Here is a 21,012-nt window from a genome sequence, read left to right as displayed (position 1 = left end):
ACAAATGAGAAGAGTGGGATACCAAAAGCTTTATTTTTAAAATAGTTCTTATAAATACTACACCAGAAACACATGCAGGTTTTAAAAATACATAAAAAAGCTGACAAAGAACACTTGTTTTAAGCGAAGGGGCTATTATAAAAACACTCCTGACCTTTTTATATAACACAGTCTCATTTACTTGTCATATTTCTGGAGAAAAGATATTCTCCGTCTCTTTCCTTAATTATTCTGGTAACTGGGTTCAGCGTGACGGATTCGATCCATCAATGCAAGGCTTGTTTTCAGTCAAGAGCGCATGTTGTGCCTTGGAGCAAATACCGGGAAGGTACTTCAAGGTGATGCCTTTTTTTTAATGCATATTTAATTTACAGAGCTATGAGCTTTGTCAAGTCTGAGGTGAGAGCATACAAGTCTGTCCTCTGAGTATAGTTGCATGCTAAACGCAACCAGCATTTAGTTTTCCCCCCAAACACCAGGATTTCTACAGCATTTAAAGTTGGGAAATGAGGGTTTGAGGTTTTTGGTTTTGGCATTGACAGATTTATCTCGACTCGTTTAAAAATGAAATAAAATGAGCATTGGGGAAATACTGACAGCTTTTAGCTCACCCAACAATCATCTAATAAAATATTAGACTAGATAGCACTTAGTGAACTAGAGCCAGCACATGTTGTAAAAAGAAACAAATTTCAAAAGTCTTACGAAGTCTGCTGAGAGAAAAAAAAAAAAAATATATATATATATATACTGTATAAACAATTTGAAATCAAATGTCACAGCTGACACTTTCCATGCATTAAGGAAATGAGTTTTGGGCCAAGTTTAAGTTGTGTTATTCTGAAAATGTCTATTGAAAGTGGCATCTTCTCTGAATCAAGGAGTTGCATCCGGTCTTAGCCCTGTAGGAGGTTTTTCTGTGTGCTGAAGCCATTCTGCTGTTCCTCTGCGTTTTGTGAAGGTGATCCTGTGGATCAAAATAAAAGATTTATTTATATAATATTCAACATTTCTTTGGGATCTTCCTTACATGGAAAAACATAGCACATAAAAAATATATAGTTTCAAATTGAAGTATTACGATCAGTATACATGTAGCAAAATAACATATTTTTCCTCCATCACAATATTCCTGTAAATTTATGAGATTATTGAATTACAAATCAACCAGTCAGTAATGGGTTCCAGAGCAAGAACATTAATTTAATTTAGATTTAATATCACACAAAGATAACCTGTATAAACATAAAAAGTTTTCAAATGATGGCATGATTTATAAACTGAAAGTCAAAACAACCTAAATCTGAAAATATTATTGCCTTTTTCCCTCCCTCCAACAGACACACACACACACACACGCACACACACACACACACACTTGTAAAATTTTCAATAAACTTTGATGAACCTACTTTTATGTTAAAATTTCCTTCCATTTATACAACAAAGCCTGAAGTGCAATATGATGAAATGTTTAAGAACTCAAAAGGCAACACATCATGCATCAATACAGACATTCAAGACCAGGTGAGAATCAAAATCATTAGCATCTATCCATCGGAGAATTGTTACAAAGCCATTTCTAAGGTTTTGGGACTTAAGTGTGCCACAGTGAGATAAATGAAGAAACAACATGGAAAACATAGAACAGTGATAAAACTTCCCAGAAGAAGCAAGCTTATAAAATGACATTGACAACTTAATCAGGGTCGTCACAAAAGAAACCAGAGCAACATCTAAGAATGACATGTTGTCCTAATCTCGGTTAAGGTCAGAATTACTGTTTCAGCAACAAGACAAAGATCAGGCAATAATGACAATCTCCCTTATCCACGGGAGAATCCAAATGCAAAACCACTGCTGACCTAAAATAATAAATACTTCTGTCTTTCATTTCCCAAAAAACACTGAAATCCTAAGACCTTTAGGGAAATATTTTCTGGACAAATGAGAACTTCTAGGAAGGTGTGCAACTGTTTAATCTGGTGTAAAACTAGTATTACTTCAGAAAATGAGCATCACTCTGACAGTTAAGCATTGTGGCAGTAGTATGATGGTCAGGGCTGCTCTACAGATTCAAAATCTGGACAGTTTGCTGCAATTTAGGATGATCTCTGCTTTCTACCATAAATTCCTAAAGGATATCTGTCTATCAGCTTGTGATTTTAAGATCAAGTTTACTTGGATTATGTACCAGGAGATCTGATACCTGTGAATAGCTTAAAACAATAAAGTGAAAGAGTTGGTGTTACCAACCCAAAATCTTGACTTAAATTAAATTAAGAAGATGAGGCATAAGATTAATTCAGATGTTAATGCTCAAGAACATTAAGCATTTTCTTGAGCAAAGACAAATTCTAGATAAATTCTGCAAAGAAGAAAAGGGCAGATTTCCTCCACTCAAAGCCAGTTATCTCATATGCTTCATAATTGTGTTTTTGCTTGTGGTTGGATTGCCTTTTTCCCTTTATGAATGAAATCATGATTTGAAAACTGCTTTTTGCATTTACTCAGGCTATCTTTGATAACATTTGTTTGATCTCAGTAGCAACATCTACTGTGCTGTAGATGTTGCTCAAAAGTCTCCCTGACTAACTCTTTGCTTAAAACATATCCCATGTAGAGCTTACAAAAGGAGAAAGTGGAGCTGAGCCAAACCACGTGATGGAACAGGGACTAGTATAGCTCAAGCTCTAGAATAGTGTGTTGTTACTTAAGTCTTTCATTCTCCGTTAGAGATGATATGGAGCTTCTCTCAGTTCTCCTCACCCACACAAACTGGCCCAATTAAAATGTACCAATAACTAACTTAAGGAGCTAAGACCAGACCCATTGGCTCTCATGCAGCTTACCCCAGCCGTTGGTAGAGACGTCGCGGTTGCAGATCTCGTTGGCCAGCCTCTCAAAGTACTCAGGCAGGTCAGCGTACTCGTCGCCGTACGAGATCACCTTAATGCCCTTGTCCAACATGTTATCACGCAGCTTCTTGAACTCTCCCACGTCTTCCCGCCGCACAAGCATAAAGTGTTCCAGGTCTGACTTATGTTTGACCGCCTCCAGGAACAAAGCCTGAAAGGTTGTGTCGTCCACCGTGCGTCCGCAGCCGAGAAACACAAAGGATTTAGTCTCATACAGCTTCTGGATCTCACGCTGTAAAAAACAAAACCAAAACAAAAACACTACTAACAATTGGTGCCATCTTTAATCAGTAGCTGGAATATTAAACAAACCAAAGTATAAAAGAAAAGAAAAAAAAAGTCCAGGACTCACCATAACCTCAGTATTCCTCAGTACGTTCTGATAGCCAGCAGGGTGCAGCACAATGCCACATGGGTTAGTGTAAACACCGTGAATATGCAGAACACTTAACCTCCGTTTCTCCTGAGCCCACTCCAACACCTACAAACAAGACACGTACACTTAACAGTCCACTGCACAAAATCCTGTTCTGGCTGGGCAGAGAGTACGATCACCAAGTAGTAGTGAGAGAACATTAGCCCCAGTGGAGACAAGACATAAATACCAGGGCTGAGAGGAAAAGCATCAGGTCACTGATCTAATATCTGCATGACTAAACTCTAAGCTGAGGCCAATGCAGATGACAGGACAACTCTTTGTGAAAGACTGATTCCTGTTCACCGCAGTGGTAAAAGTAAACACAGTAGATCTATAGATTCTGACATCAGTGGCTTGAACTTTAACTTTCTTCTACCTATCAGAAACAGAAATGGCTTGTCTTTGTTTCCCCTAAAGCTGCCAACAAGGAGCTTCATATACATGCAATGTCATAAATGGGAAGTTAATCACCCCTGTAAGAAATTTCAACATCATGCTTTAGAAGAAACATATTTTTTTAGGGTATTACTGTGTGTGCAATACAAAATACAAAACTAAATTAGCATTTTCCGCAGGTCACTATTTTTAAGCTACTCTATGAGACTTATGTAGTAAACTAGAACTCACTGCTTACTGTTGGACATGCATGAGTGACCTTTGCACTCGTTTAAGGATAAAAAAAGCTGACATCATGCATTGTTACAGGACAAATCAATTAGTGCCACAATACACTCGAAGCAGAGTTTACCTTCTTCTCATCAGTCAGGTCTAAAGACTCCAGTTTGGTGCCCTGGTGGGCTGCGTAGATCTCCAGCAGGTTGTCAAAGTTGGTGGTAAGCACCAACGCGCCGCTCTCCATCAACTGCAGCACAGATCGCAAGAGGTGTTTCCCTGCGTGCTCCATCTTGCACTCCAAGTCGTCAAACACTTCGTACAGACAGTCTTTGAAGAACGTGGATCGAACATTTCCCGTCCTCTAGGAAACATAATGACACAAGGCAACCGCAGGCCTTCTTTAAAATGTCTTTGTACACAGCACACTGTCCTTTGGTGCATTTCTCAAAATAGAATTGGAATCCTCAAAGCTACTTCTTTAATCTTGAAATCATTGCGTCACTTGTGCGCATCAAATACACAGTTTCTTTTTTCTGTGAACATGTTCCAAATCTATTCTACATCATGCAAGTGATTTACATTTTCTGCTTTTTCCTACATTTTCAGTTGCTTATGTTATGTTGATAAATACATATCATATGGGTCTTCGTAGCCTCCACTACATTTAAGCTTAAGATCATCGTATAAGTGTTAACTTGTAAAATGCTTGACGAAGTCATAGTATTCTATGTCAAGCACCTTTCCGCACTTTCCCATTAGATTTTGTTTCAAAATTTTTGATTAACAAAGTTGACCTGAAAGGACGTCACCAACAGGTGCTGATGAAACTGAAAAAAGCCCAAAGCCACCAAAAATTAAGAATTGTCTCTGAAGTTAGAATGTATTGTGCAATGTACTCCCTTAAATACATGGTTATATAGAAAAGCTTAGGCAAAACTTTGACTACATTATTAATAATAGAAAATCTTTGATCAAACTCTACTTTATGGTATACCTAAGGGCAATTTAGAGATCATTTAACCTGACAGTCATAGTTTTGGACTGCAGGAAGAAGCCAGAGTACCCTGAGGTAGAGTACCCAAATTAACTTAGGATTCCCTCTGCAAAAAAGGCACAAAAAAAAAAGAGATTAATTTAGCTTTACAACCTTAACCACTTAACCCAGATGATGATATTTAAGTAATTAAAGGAGTCTGAGATCAGAATTTAAACAGTAAGTGAAGTAGAAATACTGTTCTCTAGAGCAGAAAATACCTTATATAACTAAGTTAAGTATATGATATATTTTCATATGACAAACAAGAAATCAGAACAAGATGAACTAAAGTAGATAAAAATGCCTCTAGGCCATTAAGCAAAGTTGGCCAAATGTGAAGCCAAATTTTTAACTCGAAACAAAATGCCTTTTGATCAGACTGATCAATGATGTAGGAATCAAGTATTTTAGAATAAAAATGTGTATCTGAGAACTGAGGTGACCTGAAAGAGGATTATTCACTCTAAGTACTGCTAAACAAAGTAACAAGATAAAAAGAAAAAAGGTAAATCTTGTGTTCTAAGAAAAAGGGGTTAATTCTTTCTAGCTTTTGAATAGGAAAAATCTGAATTTCAACACACTTTTACACATTTTTCCAAACTCAATATTTTCAGAGATCTCAATTCTTTTTAGAAAATAAATCTGTTTCCAGCAGATATTCTTACAGAGGTTAGGCTTTTAACAAGGAATCTGCAAAATCCACTGGCTGTAAACAAATGAAAGGATTATGGACAAATGAATGGATGGATAGACAAACAATGAGAAAATAGAATCGGGAATAAAGTGTGAAAATACACATTTTCACATTCTTGCACTCTTCAGGGTGCAAATTAAAGCTGCAAATTTAAAACCCTCCATTGCCCTTCTGATCCTTAATCTAACCACTTGAGCAGCAGCTCACACTGCATTACTCCACTTACAGTTTATGTTCTGTCACTGTGTGGCATAATTTTCATCCTTACCTTGAGGAGGGTCCTGTAACCCCCCCAAAAAACAAAGAGCGAGAAAGATGCCGATAGCTAAGAATAGCAAAGGTTAGCGCAGTGACCAAGGTGATCTGAGATTGGAAGAAAATGCTCCACCGCCTTCCACAGATTACAGCTCTAATGGGCTAAACAGCAGGAGTCCCTTCCACAGGAAGAAGCTCATTATCCACTGCTAGTGTTCGCAGCACCCATCCTGATCGCCCTGTCCTTGGGCTGACTCACGACTTATGTAATAACCAACAAATGGACAAATAAACACCCCTTCTTCTTAAAAATATCCATCTCAGACTGATAAAATGATCTTTCATTCACAGGGAAGACTCACTAATTGCTTTCAACAAATACATTTTTACCATTTAAATAATTACTATAAGCATAGCAGATGATAACTAAACTACAAACAATAACAAATGAATGAACAATTTCTGTTTTGCTTGGAACAGCACATGTGTTAAGAGCCTTGCCATTGCTACACTCATTACTTCTACAGAGTGCAGAAACTTGGCCGGTACACAAATCCATGAAAGTGGGTTAAACCTCTAACTGGCTATAAGGCAGGTGTCTCACACCCAGACACATGGTAGCATTCCAAGTACGAATGATTAAGTACAGATTATAGAAATGGTAAAACACAGTCACAAAAATAAGGTTTCCTTTAGTAGGTCACCTTTGTCTGAAGGTAACACTTTTAGAGGATAAATCACACACAGCAGAGTAAACGTATCTCTATAAAACAAGAGAAAAACATTAACGCAGGTTTTGTGAATGGAGCAACTAAAAATTTATATGTTCTATGAACCCACTGTAGTCACAGGTGGAGCTTTACTGTAAGTCTGAATGGAAAATCTGGGCTACGGGAGGGGAGGAAATGGAGTGGCGGTTCTGGTTCACATTATTCCCTGTTTGTTTGTTTGTTTTTTTTTCTTCTTCCCTCTGGCCGGCTGCGCTGGACCCCACTGTGTCTGTGACCAAGGGGAGTGGGCTGGTGTCTGCACGACTGTGGATCGAAATAAACACAACGGATAAAGCCATAAAGGCGCTGTTTGTTCTCTTTGTCCCGACAGGCTGGGAGCTGAAACAAAGCGTGTTTTTATCAATGTCAAAGGTGCGATGAGACATGACTAACACAGGAGGCAAACGGTATTAAGACTCCCATCTGCCAGCCCCGCTCCAGATCAGACCGGTTTGGTTGTATGTAAATACTGCAGATATTTTTCCCCACCTAAACATTTTACAGATCCATTAATACCATCAAAAACTCATGAAAGGCAAAATCAGTTAAAGTACATAATTTTATGAGATACCTTCCAAAAACTAGTGGTGGTCTCAAAGTGAATGTGACTTCCTATAAACATACAAATGGTCACCATTAGGACGTGTAATAGTAACTTGTAATAGTAAATTGCTAGAATTTTCATGGAAATTAGCTGACTTTGATTGGTGGACCACATGGAAAATGTTCAGAAATTTTGACAAACTGGAAAACTTTATTCCATGCATAAGAATGTATATTTTCATGGTTTAACAGCACTGTTGATACAACTTGCAGGCCAAATCAAGAGTGTCAGAGTCCAACTAGACAGAGACTACCTAAGTAATGAAGAAAAACATTAGATAAGTTCCATTTCTAGAATCAATATAAACATCTTGTATATAAAATCAACTTGTTGAGTCTCATTTTATACAACATAGATCAAGGATATGTCAAATGAAATATTAAAGGGGAGTCGTATAACTAAAGGCATAGGTTAGAATTTTTCAAGTGAGGTTCTGGAAAAAGGGTATAAACATTTAATACAGTACCGGGAGTAGATATTTCTCTTGATGTCTTCATTTGATGTGAGTTACATATTTTTTAAATTCAGTCAAAAGTTTTACAGTGTTAAACCTCTACTCAATTGTTTGCTTTAGACTATCTAAAGTGAAGCTGATGATTACTTACACAGAAGGAAAAAAAAAAACACTGTGGCAAAATGTGGCAAACTTGATAAAAGTTGTCTAAAGGCTTGGATTGCACTTGGGACAAAAGACCAAAAAGACGACCTGTACCTTCAACCTAAGTGAAGGGGAACAAATTTCAATAAAAGGTCTCCACTGTGTAAGACGGTTTTGTCTTTTTTCACAATGGACTATTTTAGAATAGTCTAATTTCTACTGCAGAAATCAGACAGGATTCTGTTAAATGCCAAATATTTTGCTGGACATTTTAACAAAACTGAGGAAACAAATTTTGTTTTTCAAGGACAAATTACCATAATTACCAATGTGTACAAAGATCCAGTTCAAATAACTGTGTTTCAAATCAATGGTGGTAAATCCTATCTTACTTCCACTGGGAGTGAAAGTAATTGTTGTCTTCTTGATAAACAGTCATCAAGAAGATAATGACAATTCAAAGGCTCATAATATTGGGCCTGTATAAACTGCTGTGATGTTTCTGAGACTGTTGAAAACAGTTTAAGACTGTAGAAATTAGGTTTGCTATGCGTAAGACACTGCAGCATACACAGTTCAGCTACACAGCTCATCATCGGTGAGTGTTCAGGAGACACTCATCAACGATCAAAGTTTTATTGCAAAAATTGTAATTTTATTCTTTAATATGAAAATTTACAACTACACAAGTTGTAAATTCTACGTTTGCTACCGCAAATGTACAATGTCCCTTATCTATGATCCCAATACATTGTCATGTTAATTATTTAGAATCCATGATCTCTTTTTCTTCCAAGAAGTCAGATTTACAGATGAGTAATATGAGTAATATTTCTTCTTGTTCCCCAAAAGTAATGTTAAATAATTCCTTTGGACATTTTCATTTACATTCAGTAAATGATCTCTTTCAGAGAAATGTTTTGTGTTCACCACTTTATGTCTGACTGATGAATCATTCTGTTGTAAACTGGACTGTAATCTCATAAGATGAACTAGTGTTGTCTACTGATTTTAAAACAGATGTGTGTTACAAGCATCCTGCAGAAAACACACTTAAGGTCAAAACTTCTTTAGTGGAATTCATGGATTAGAACAATTATGACCTTGTTTTTTTAGCCACAGCTACATGTTTCCAAAACATGTAGCTGTTTCTTAAGAGATCACTTTGAGAAAGCATATTAGTTTTCCTGTTATTTCCATTTTCTTTTCTAAACATTAAACACTGTGTACAATATACCATGAGGGGCCAAATGACTAAATAGTTAAAAAGTGATAAAGCGGCAAAAGTCTGATGAAAACTGTAAAGACCTTCACAAAGCCAGGAGAAGCAATGATCAGAAACACTTCACAAGACTTTAAGAAAGTTTAACTCTTTGGATGCAATCCACAAAGAAATTATAGGGAGGGTTTTAATGCATGTTTTTTTTGCAGAGATTTGCATGTAAGAAACACTCAACCTGTTAACCAAGTGAACAAAATGACTATAATGTGCATTTGCATTAACAAAAGAAGCCTAACAATCAAGTCTTACATCATGACAAAGTTAACTGAGAAAGTATGAATATTGTCTGGATGTGAATCTGTGGAAGTGAAAGCATAACATCCCTGGTTCAGGAAAGGTCACAGGCAGTGTTGGCAGTCCAACATGTGTTTGTGCAAAGGAGAACTTTAGGAAAGGGAAGAAAGGAAAAAAAAAGACTCAGACGGTCTTACCGGGGAAAGTTTCTGAATGAGGTCATGGGCCACATGCACCAAATTCTTATCTTCCTGCATGTGCTTCTGGAAACGCCGGCTCTCCTCCTCCTCCAGCAGATCAAAATCATTGGCTGCGTCAAGGAGGGCCTGTATAAGCCCTTTCCAGGAGCGAAGAGCAGGAACCTGCGGAGCCACTGCAGAGCTCACCCCCGTACCAATCACCAGAACAAGCTCAGGGGCTCGCTTGGTCTTCAGGCTGGGCAACAATTTCCTTTGGGGCAGGCAGAAATCAAATGATGATGGTTCCAAATACGGTGCTTCCCTAATCCCTCTGACAGCATGAAGGTTAAACAAAGCCTGATTTTGCCTACTGATTTTGCACTAGCATGCAGTTGGAAACTAGTATCTACTTTCGTCTAGCACTTCCAATGATTTGAATTAGTTCTGCAAAGAAATCCTGAATATGTAACAGCGGTGGCATGCAGGTGCACCTGAGCTTACCTGGGCTTTTTAGCATTTGACTCTGCATCCTGAGAATCAGCTGCAGGACGCTTCTCACTTTTCACTGCTACAACAGAGGCCATTCAGCTCCTGTAGAAAAACATGACCAACCACTTAATATATCTATTGAACCTGGTCTGACCAATTTACACAATGGCTGGTTTAAACCGGTCTCAATACTGCCAACATTATTAGTTTTTCCAAACAAGAATCTGACTATGAAATTATGTCATAGGTCAAACTCAGGACATTAAGGTCGGACTTATTACAAATACATGTGGGTGTTCCATAAAGTTAAATTGTTGGCTCACATAGTTTACCTTATATGTAAATTAAGCATAGACCATTCTGAGCTCAGTTGTTCAATTCAATGCTAATGGAAGGAAGATGCACAACAAAGTTGAAGCTCTTTAGAATTGTAATTAGAGCTCTAATTAGAATTGTATCAAAGACAAATTCTGCACTTATTTTCTGAAAACAGTTTTTCAGAATTGACATGACTATATCTGCCAATTGTCTTTGTATCTTATATAGTGAAGGTCACAGGACAATGACATTACTATTAACTGCGGTTTTCTCATTCAATCTTGTTTTTTAAGTCTGAATTTAAGTTTTTTTATTACAACTTCCTGTTGTTTTGTGTGATTTTTAAGTTGAATGCCACCCCTGTTCTCTTGGCTGAATTTCTCTTGGAAGACAGATCTGAGATCCCCAGGGGAAAAACGTTTTTACCCCTTAGTTGTCACACCAACTAAGGGGTCTGTGAGGACAACAACATCCTCACAGAAAGTGAAGGAGTTTCAAATCAAGGCCATTAATGAATGAATATATTTTGTTTGTTGGCTGCCATTAGAAAATTGCTGTGCTGTGGCTTAAAATGCCCATTGAGTTTGAGGAGTGAGTTTGACAGTGTATCATGAAATAATTCAATACACATTTAATTTTTATATCTATAAGTTTGCACTTTAATGATTTAAATTAATATTTTAAATCATTAAATAATATTAATAATATTGGTAATGTTTTGTCTACTATGGTAAATAAACCACTTAAATTATTTACTGAAAGATTAAATGACGTGTTTATTTTATTTTGTCCCTTTCAACTCTCCGTACTCCAATAAGATGAATATCTTATTGGCTTGTAACACATGAATTCCTGAAACTTAAAAAACAATTACTGCATTTCAAACAGCCCTTTGCACTATTATTAATGCACAGTGATATTGCAATTATTGTATACAGTGTGATGTATTGTGAAGTCCTAACACAATAATACATAAACTCCCATTTGATAATATTATCAGTGACATCTCTCGTCAAAGATCCCAATAAATACTTCATCCTGTCTTACCCAACACTGTGCATGCCATACAACCAGGATATATTTTACTCATTTCCTTCCGGAAACACACCTCACCTAATGGTAGACTATACGCTTTTTATCACTAACATTGTGGCCATTACATTTTTCAACTTAAAATATTTTGGTTCAAATAATTTTAAATGTATATATTATTTTTTAGTTCAATTGTAAGTTCAGGAATACAGTTTAATTACCGTAGTATTCCTAGAAGATGCCCAAGGGTAAATTGTGTTTGTGACGGGACACAAACTTTAAATGTCCGATTGAAGAAAACAAACAAAAAGAAAAGAAGATGTAAACGTCACTTACCTTGCTTCAGGTAACTCCAGTGTTTACTTCAGCTTAGTTTTAGGTGTCTTTCGATTTTAAGTCAGATAAAGTCAGTCAAGATTGAACTAGATCCACTTTAATTAGCTCGGAAATTAATAAGCCTTCGTGGCGTTTTTCTTCCTTCCTTTTTTTTTTATTAAGTCTTGATGTTAATCTGATAACTGGCCGCTCTTTGCTGTAACTTGGGAAATAAAAACTCACCACTGACAATTCAGTAACAATAGCCTCGTTGTTTTCTCGAAGTTTAATGGGGGGGTTTTCATTAGTCCAAAAAGAGAAAAAAAAAAAATCGAGGTTTGTTAAAAGCATGAAACTCCCTCGACACCACTTCCTCCGGTCATTGTGACAGTAGAACTAGCGTCTCAGATATTTTTCCAAGAAAAATAGTTTTAGTTAATGTTTTCTCCCCATGAGACATGTGTCATAAACGCTCTCGACCTCTGCTGCTGTCAGAGCCACTCGCAGCTCTTCTGTCTATATTGACGGTTTTCAGACTGTTAAAAGTGACCGCCCGCGGACCGTAATGTGCACCGGGTTTTATGACGCTTTCACGTACTGTAGTAAATCTGTGTTGCGCTGCCGTAAAAGAACATCACCGTAAAGTAGCTACATAATATTTAATGTTTTGTAAGCTTGGTAAAGTCAAATATTTCAATTAACTCGACATCCTTTCAAAATCCCATGACATTTTCAACGATGGAACAGATGTTTCCCCAACAATATTTGTTTGTTTCTTCTTTTTTTTTTTATCTTACACTGGATAGTTTTAGTTTAAACTGCAAAGCAAAAAAACTCTCGAATTTCAAAGTCAGAAATTAAATGTTTACAAAGCGCATTTCAACATAGGATGAGGCCTAACTATATATAGCTGAGACACAAACACGTATTGCTTACATAATTTAGGATGTGCAGCTGATAAACACGAGTATGACAATGCTTTTTACCTTTTACTGCGCTCATTTCATAGTTTATGAAAAGTATTTTTGCGTTTCTTCAGAAAACGGTTTGATTAATAATGTCAACTGATAGCAAAGAAGTGAACTTAGTTATTATTTGAAAAGAAGTAAAGAAATACATTCGCCACAAAACTTATTTCTCAATTGGCCTCTTTCACCATGGAAAATCCATACAGTCTCCTTTTAGGAATTTACACGTCAGCAATTCCAATTCTTGCAAATCCCACGGCTAGCCTGCCATCTGCTGTTGGAAAAATAAATTACATTCAGAAGGTTGGTGGTTTTCAAAGACCCCATTTCAAAAGAAAAAAAAAATCTGAGATTACCTTTAATATTTTTTTAGTTATAATTCTTAATTCGAATTTAGCAAAAGTAAATGCATAAAAATGCACTGGTCTTTTCATACCAATTAATATTTTATTAAACAACTACTCTAGTGAGAGACAAAACCTCTGTTTGTGTGGTATATATTCCCCCAAATAGCAGGCCCGTCCACATTAAAAATAAAGTAAAACACAAATTTCAATGTTTCTACTGCCCATTTGTTTTGTTTTTCATAATACTGCATACAGCAGTGAAATGACTTGAAGGTTTGAACTTGATGCCAAAAAATAATTTATCTAGTCACATTTAAAAAGAAAACTATTTCAAAAAAGTATTAAACATCTTTAATTTCTATTGAATCGTCGATCATTTCCAATGTATACATAGCAAAGCATATTAAGATACAATCAAACATTGAAAGGCAAACCATCTGTCAGGTGACAACATTCACAGAAACATTTGTAGCTCAGGTAATTCTTTTTTCTAAGCATTTGTGGAGGCTGGAGGTTACAGCTCCAACATATCCTGAATCCTCCCGTTAAAGGCCCAGTATTCATATCCAAACAGTAGAAAAAAGGCATTCTGGTCACTTTGGACAACTCAAGTCATTGCTCGCTCTGCACATGTAATCCTGGTTTATTTAGTTTATTTGCAAACTTGCATTGGGTTGTTTAAAAATATAGGAAGGGATTTTATTAAATAGAGCAACACGTCGATTATTCACCATTTCCCTTTCCAAATTGCAAGATTTGCTTTCTTCAACCTTGAAGGTAGCATGATGAACAGCAAACTTTCAAAGTCTGGAGAGGGTTGCTGGTATTATCACTGAGGTAAACGGGAATAACTGATACTGCAACTAAGGGGTCAACTTGTCAAAAATATGGTCCTAACGTCCAAGGATATATTAAATGCAATTCAAAATTAAATCATAAGCTGAAATCCCTTATGAAATTGACAAAAAAAAAAAGACATCAGAAGCCAAAGTTAAAAGTAAAAGAATATGCGAGTGCTTTTAATGCAGAGATGCTCTACACAGAGATGGATCCTTCTCTGAAATTGGTCTTCCCTATCAAAACATTGAGAAGAGTAGCCTTGCCCTCCTTTGCATCCCTTTGAGCCTGTTTTATGATGTCACTTAGCTGGTTCTCGTCTTCTCGTCTGACAAGGTAGCCTTTACCACCATAACCATCTGCCACTGTGTGATAATCTGGAAAAAATGAAACATGACTTTTTCACATTGAGCTCTTGCTTAGCAATATACAGCTACATAAACAATGTTCTTTGGGCTATGGGATGCAATACTGTGGACGTTACAGCACACATCTGTGGTCAAATACATACCTGTAAAAGCAAGGCCACAAGCCACGTTGCTACCAAGGATGGGAACCTGCTCTCTGGAGATCTGACTCCAACACGCATCATTTCCAACCACCGATATAACTGGTGTCTGAATGGCAAAGCAATCAAGTAAAATAATCACAGTACACCAACTGGTCAATGTAGCAGCACAACCATTTGCTGCAACGTATGCATAAAAAAAATTTGCAATCAGAATTGAATAATTGTTTTTTTTGTTGTTGTTTTTTTCTAGTTTCATCAGCCTTGACTGATGTTCACTAGGTTGAAGGCTCAAAAATCCTATTTTTTTCAGAGTAGCAAAAGTACCAAGTACCAACTTCCCCCACTGAAGTTAAGATTTCAGCAATCAATGGCTATTGATTAAGCAATCAAAAGCTAAATCAGATGCTTCACTGCTGAAGGACATTAAACACAGAAATCAAAGGTTAATCTTCAGCTCAGTTTCGGGTAAGCTCCACCTAGAATACTACCTTAGCATTATCTGTACCCATGTCAAAGGAAAAATTAAAGACGCATCAATGCAAGAGATTAAAAGCAACCAGGTGGAGCTCACCAATGTGTTCAATGTCCACACGTCCAACATTTCTTAAGTCAACCACCACAAAGGTAAAAACAGAGAACATTACAAAGTTTACATCAAACAAAACATATGCAAAAGGTTAAAGTATCCACATGGTGAGCTCAACCCTTCTCTGCTCTGACCAGTAGGGTTGCAATGTTTCTGTGAAAGCCTGTTTCAAATCAAATGCTTTCTTGCACAGCAGAATGGTAACCTCAGCTTTCACTACAGATAGTTTCTGTTCACAACAGGAAAGCTAAAGAAATATTTTATTATAGTAAAGTTCTTACAGAAAAAGAGGAATTTATCAAAAACTTGCACAAAAACTAAAGCTCATAAATCAGGCACAGAACCCTGACCTGTGCATCTCTGAACAAACGAAGATGGTGAGAAATCCTAACAGTGTGAGCAATCACACTGCAATAAATCAGAACAAAGTGTGACCTTTTTCTTGTATCAGATGAGTATCTGAGTCTCTTATATGATTCATGTATTTACCTTGTGCCGGGTAAATGTGTCATACTCTGCAACACTGTAGCCCAGGGAGCCGTCTCCATAGACTATCCACACCTGCAAAACGTGCAAAAAGAGAATTCTTTTGGATAAGGAATGAAACGTCAGAGTTAATGAAGTAAATAATGTCAACATTATACCTCAGACTCAGGACGGCACAATTTTGCTCCCAAAGCAAAACCCCCTCCAACTCCCAGAGTTCCAAATGCTCCTACAGGAACATGAACCAACTGGATTAAGACATTTCAAAGGAAAGAGAACACATTGGTACTAGTGATTCTGTAGCATAGCTAAGACACTGATTAAATTAACTACAGGAGTTTATTACTATGATTCTGCTGGTTTAATCATCTTGTTGCTTGTATATTACCTGGATCTAACCAACGCAAAGGTCCTCTTGGTCTCATTATATAAGCAGCACTTCCCACAAAATCTCCCCCATCTGCTACAATGATGCTGTCCTCAGCCATCAGCTCATCCACACAGTGGAGGACTTTTAAAGGATTTAGATGGTGTTCTGTCTTCTCATTAGCTTTAGCCCTGAAGTTGAAATTTGAGAAATGATTTTGTAACCAACAGTGCATTATTATATTTTCCACACCAACTGTGCAGAACCCCTGTCCTCCCAATGCCCACCTGTTTGCATCTTCTTTGGTAGAATCTCCAGCTTTGAGGCTCTGAGGCCATTCTTCAGGACAGCGATGGCCTTTCAGCCCCTTGGAGAGACGCACAATAAATGACCCAGCGTCACCTAAAAGAATAAAAAAAAAAAATTTTAATTTCAAAAGGCGTTATTTGTTTTAAGAATCCACAGTTAGGAAAATAAATAACCATAATTAAAATAGAAGACTTGCACATTTTTAACTTCAAGATTTTCAGATTAAAATTTCTTTTTTTTTTTCATGTTTTCACAGAATTCTGGGCATCTGGGTCTTATTATCTGTGCATCTGTTAAAAAAATAATAAAGTGACACAATGCTAGCTTCAACAGTGTGATGATGAGCTATTTCACTTGTGTTTGTGGACTTTAATTATGATTTTTCTTTTCTTTTATGATTTTCATAATAGAACAAGAAATACAAACCTTATTTTCATATTTATCCCAACCTGGAAAATTATGAAAGCCAATTCTATTATTTTTCAGACTTTTACAACTACGCAAGAAACCTGACAATTTCATAAATAATCCAATTTATGGTCAAACAATAAAGTGGTACTTTAATTATAATAAAGATAGCATTTTACAAATATACCCTGAATTGCTATAGTTGGTTTCCAGAACATATCCGAGTTTTTCAGCAGCTGTGACTTGTCCCTGTTGACAGCGATTATCTTGCTCCTTCTGTTCAGAACTCTGCCATAGCTCAGTCGGAAGTCACACACAGTGCCTACAAAATAAAGAAGAAATATTCACAACCCTTCAGTATTTTGTCTAGCAATGCAGTTTTTCCTCACCATCTATTTTATTGGAAAAATAAAACTCTTAGAAATGTAAAAAGAAAATTTCCCCTTTTCCTTTTCTGAAACAGCTGAAATCTCAGCCAGATTGGAAGGAGATCCCATGTAAACAAGTCGTTCCGTAGATTTTCAATTAATTTTGGATTTAGACTTCATCCATCTCAATCAGCTTTACTTTTCAGAGTGAACGGCCAGAGTGAACGGTTACTAAATTAACTTCATCGTAAAAATTAACCTGCAAGGAGAACCAGGTCGGCCTCTTTGAGAGCATCCCGTCTGTTCTGCCGGATGTGGATAGGGCTGTCTTTTCCCAGCATGCCCCGGGACATACCCCCAAGAAAGCAGGGAATACCTAGATCCTCCAAAGCCTTCCTGTAAAACAAAAACATATTTGCACCATTTCATACCCCTCTGTGGTACACAAAATTACATTGTTAGACTTTAGTTAGTGAAAGGCAAATATGCTCCTTTACCTGACGTCTTCTGCTGGCATAGGAGGGAGTGTAGCTTGGCTCCCCAGGAGAATGACGGGTTTCTTTGCTCGACTCACTAACTCTATGCACCTTTGTACCTGAAAAGAAACAAAACATTCAATTGAGTCCGTTCCCTTTGTCTCCCCATAACATGATGCTATCTGATCATATATTTACTGAAAACGACTAAATGCTAACACCAAAATCTGAGATTACCTGATCATCTGTGGCTTGAGGGATGTGAACAGGAAGTGGGGAAACATCTCTGGTCTCCCAGGCTCCAGCAAAAAGGTTCATGAGGTGATTATTGAGGTACCTTATAAGTAAGCAATCTATTAACTGAATAATCATAAATATTTTTTCACAACATAAGACCCAATTTTGTTTCTTTATATATATATAAAAAAAAAAAAATTAAATCAGCATTTTCTCATACCATGAGACAATTTTTCCCATCAGCCCTTTGGGAGGATTTTTAACAGCAAACTCTTTGGACACCAGGTGGTATGGGTACAGCGTATCAATGGGGAACTCGATGAAAACAGGACCAGGCGTTCCTGACTGAGCAATGGCTAGAGCCTGCCTGAGTGTTGGCACGATCTCCCTGACCGTCCGGATGGAGGCACAGAACTTACAAAGAGGCCTGAAGAGAGACATCTGGTCGATGTCCTGCAGTGCCCCTCTGCCCTGTGACACAAATAGGTAAAAACAGCTCATTTTGACAACTAAAAGGAGCCCCAACGGAGACAAGCACTACCTACTGAAGCGGGGGTGCCCAAAGTCGCTCCTCGAGGGCCGGCATCCTGCATGTTTCAGTTCTCTCCCTGGTGGTAGTAACAACCTTTTCAGCATGTCAATGTTCTTCTTAGGCCTTCTAAAGAGCCATCATTTAATCCAGGTACGTTAAACCAGGGAGAGAACTAAAATATGCAGGATGCTGGCCCTCGAGGACCGACTTTGGACACCACTGTACTAAAGTTTTGTTGTGGTATTTTATTAGATTGGCACGTTCATAACATATTTACACCATCTTTCAGTTAGACTTTTCTTTGGTTTTTAGCACATAATAAAAAGGACCAGATTTTTATCAGCTTGAAATATTATTTAAACCCTAAGTGTTATTTTGCCATTTAGTAAACACAGATGAAGACAAATCAAATAAGTTGTGGAATAAGCTTATTGCCGTCTCTGGAAGTAAAGTGGTAGATGCTGGTCATTAAATTCTTATGTTTACTGAAAACCTATAAAAGTAGCACTTAAGTTAATGATTACATTGTTCGATTATACATTTTTCTAAATCCGGTGCTACAAGGCTCCAGGCAACTGAATCATTATGTTCAAATAGTTTTAGTGCTTTAGAAAAACCAATGAACTGTATATTAAATTCTGAAAAGAAGGCGACACTGATGCACCTGCAATAATGTACCAGCAGCTCCTCCCAAAAGCAGCAATGGAGATTCCGCCATTTGAGCATTCTTCACTGCTGTCACTGTGTTAGTCAGGCCCGGGCCAGCAGTCACTGCAGCTACTCCAACAGTACCTTGGAAACACAGCAGAAAGAGAAAGAGTCCATTAATATTTATGACCAGTAAGATATTTTAATTTAAACTAGATACTGACATCTCCGTTAGCTGCACCTTTGTTTGACAAGTCATAATGTTGACCAGTAGGGCACAACCTAAAAAGGCTGCAGAAGACTCAGTTCATTTATTCTCCACAGCTACTAACAACACGTTATGTGCTAAGAGACGCTGAGGTCAAATATTTACTCATGCTCTTCTTGTGTAGCTGAGGTGTGTGTACCTGAGAGCCTAGCCACAGCATCAGCAGCAAAGACAGCAGTGGCTTCGTGTCTGGTGTCAACGACACGAATGCCAACCTTCTCGCAGGCCACCAGGATGGGAGAGATGTGCCCACCAACGAGGGTGAAAAGGAACTGGATTCCATGCGCACGGAGGACCTCAGCAACACTCTCCCCTCCATGCCGGGGGCTCTTTGTTTCAGTCTGAATTATTTAAAAAAAATAAAAATAAAAAAATAAAAACACACAGCTCAAATAAAACAAATGCACACCCATTAGACATCTTACCATTCTTTTTCACTTGAACTACAGACTTCATTAGTAAGAACGGTAACTTTTCTGCAAATTAAAATCTGAAAAGAACGCACTTGAATTCAGCTTCCTTTACTCAGATACCCCTAAACCAGAGCTTCTCAATTCCAGTCCTCAGGCCCCCCTGCTCTGCATAGTTTTTTAGAAAATACTCCCAAGTGATAGAATCTGTCAACATGGTAACTCTACTGCCTACCCCAAAAAACACTCACCATCTATATTTAACATTTAAGCATTGTTTCACTGATTTAATCAAAACTAAAAAAAAGGTGTAAAATAGAAACAAACCAACACATTGCATAAACTGCTGTCCCAGTGACATGTAGCCATTCCCAAGGTCACCTGTCACATTATCTCCCTTTGACAAAAGCACTTATTGTTCAGGCCTACAGCTGTGATGTGCCCCTTTACTTTGTGCAATCCTACTAACAATCAGTGTGTTTGAATAGCCTTTATGAGACAACCGCAGGGCTGGTCAAAGTTTACATAAATGTAGCTCAGGCTTCCCTTTGACATTTAACAGCTTAGAGGGAACAGAGGGACTAAAAATATTCCAGAATATTTTCACAAACAGGACATTGAAAAGTTGCTTTGAAATATAGCACACGGAAAGAAAAATGTTTTGAAGCTGCTGATGATTTCCAATCACCTACCTTATGAAACAACTGGTAGATTACACCAAGTTTGTAGGCAGCAAACATAACCCCAGTCAGCGCAACGCAAGCAGAGCATCCGAGAACACTGGAAATGCATCCGAACGACTCCATGTCGACAGGAGGAACCAAAACCCTATTTGTCAAAACAAAACTCGAAAAAATGACCCACTAGTATTCCACTTCAGCTGCTAACTTTTTATGCTAGGCTATGATATTGCAAAGATGAGTCTGCAGCTGCTATTGACTCATTTCATACGTAATATTTGGAAAGTACATTCAAAGAATAACTGCCTCATCTTAGGTTAGCAGATAAATGCTTTAAAGGACATCTTGTCGATTGCTAAACAAGTTCAACAAGAACAACGCTCCTTCACCTGCAGAAATATCATATTCAGGTCAAGCCAACTATGAGTATAACACATCTTTCCGAAAATATATTTCAAAATAAAAATTCATCTAGAAACTACAGATCTTAGCAGCATGAACCGGACATCTCTGTGTCATATTTTGTTCATTTTGATCTTACTTTTAAAACGTTTACATTTTATTGTGATGATATCCGTACTTTGTTTTATTATAAATAGCATGACAAAGACACCAACTTTACTGTGAAAGTCAATATTCGTTTTCCGTTTACTCTCACAGCTTCCTGTGAGTCTGTCGTTAGAGCGTGGGCGGGGCAATTTCTACACATCCAAGGAATAGACGATTTCCCTGCTCTCTGAAACCGTATTGCTTCGTACTTTTCACATCCATGTCTATTTAGAGTAAAGTTCATGCTAAAATACAAGCTTCTAGCCAG

The 21,012-nt window shown here is 37.5% G+C and overlaps 2 protein-coding genes across 3 annotated transcripts; both read right to left on the bottom strand.

Moving 5' to 3' along the window:
* Positions 1-14: 14 nt before the first annotated feature.
* On the bottom strand, positions 15-13,299 carry fam118b (family with sequence similarity 118 member B). Of its 2 annotated transcripts, none has more exons than XM_044118982.1 (7): positions 11,458-13,299; positions 10,105-10,194; positions 9,622-9,874; positions 4,085-4,312; positions 3,271-3,399; positions 2,853-3,150; positions 15-967 (listed from the first exon to the last, which is right to left on the bottom strand). In XM_044118982.1, the coding sequence occupies exons 2-7, from the start codon at positions 10,185-10,187 to the stop codon at positions 897-899; spliced, it is 1,062 nt and encodes a 353-aa protein (XP_043974917.1). In that variant the 5' UTR covers positions 10,188-10,194; positions 11,458-13,299; the 3' UTR covers positions 15-896. The 2 variants fall into 2 exon arrangements, with proteins under 2 accessions (XP_043974917.1, XP_043974916.1); XM_044118981.1 differs by having other exon boundaries at positions 11,779-13,299.
* Positions 13,300-13,407: 108 nt separating this feature from the next.
* Positions 13,408-20,634, bottom strand: ilvbl (ilvB (bacterial acetolactate synthase)-like). Its single transcript, XM_044118980.1, has 14 exons — positions 20,208-20,634; positions 19,245-19,446; positions 18,854-18,981; positions 17,878-18,128; positions 17,658-17,757; positions 17,442-17,539; positions 17,204-17,340; positions 16,764-16,898; positions 16,147-16,261; positions 15,881-16,050; positions 15,651-15,721; positions 15,496-15,567; positions 14,421-14,526; positions 13,408-14,286 (listed from the first exon to the last, which is right to left on the bottom strand). Exons 1-14 carry the CDS (start codon positions 20,319-20,321, stop codon positions 14,108-14,110), a joined length of 1,878 nt encoding a protein of 625 aa, XP_043974915.1. The 5' UTR covers positions 20,322-20,634; the 3' UTR covers positions 13,408-14,107.
* Positions 20,635-21,012: the final 378 nt, after the last annotated feature.

The sequence above is a fragment of the Gambusia affinis genome, linkage group LG06 (assembly GCF_019740435.1).
Source record: "Gambusia affinis linkage group LG06, SWU_Gaff_1.0, whole genome shotgun sequence".
Taxonomy (NCBI): Eukaryota; Metazoa; Chordata; class Actinopteri; order Cyprinodontiformes; family Poeciliidae; genus Gambusia; species Gambusia affinis.
The sequence above is the reverse complement of the archived record's forward strand: the minus strand, read 5'-3'. Positions and strand labels throughout refer to the sequence as shown.

Coding starts and splice junctions, on each gene's coding strand:
- fam118b (XM_044118982.1), bottom strand. CDS start 10,187: ATGGCCTCTGTTGTAGCAGTGAAAAGTGAGAAGCGTCCTGCAGCTGAT. Junction 3,400..4,084: donor ACCTGACTGATGAGAAGAAG/GTAAACTCTGCT, acceptor TCTTGTTTGTAG/GTGTTGGAGTGGGCTCAGGA. Junction 968..2,852: donor CGTCTCTACCAACGGCTGGG/GTAAGCTGCATG, acceptor TTTGATCCACAG/GATCACCTTCACAAAACGCA.
- ilvbl (XM_044118980.1), bottom strand. CDS start 20,321: ATGGAGTCGTTCGGATGCATTTCCAGTGTTCTCGGATGCTCTGCTTGC. Junction 18,982..19,244: donor TGCTGTGGCTAGGCTCTCAG/GTACACACACCT, acceptor TGTGTTTCCAAG/GTACTGTTGGAGTAGCTGCA. Junction 17,540..17,657: donor CTCAAGCCACAGATGATCAG/GTAATCTCAGAT, acceptor GTTTCTTTTCAG/GTACAAAGGTGCATAGAGTT.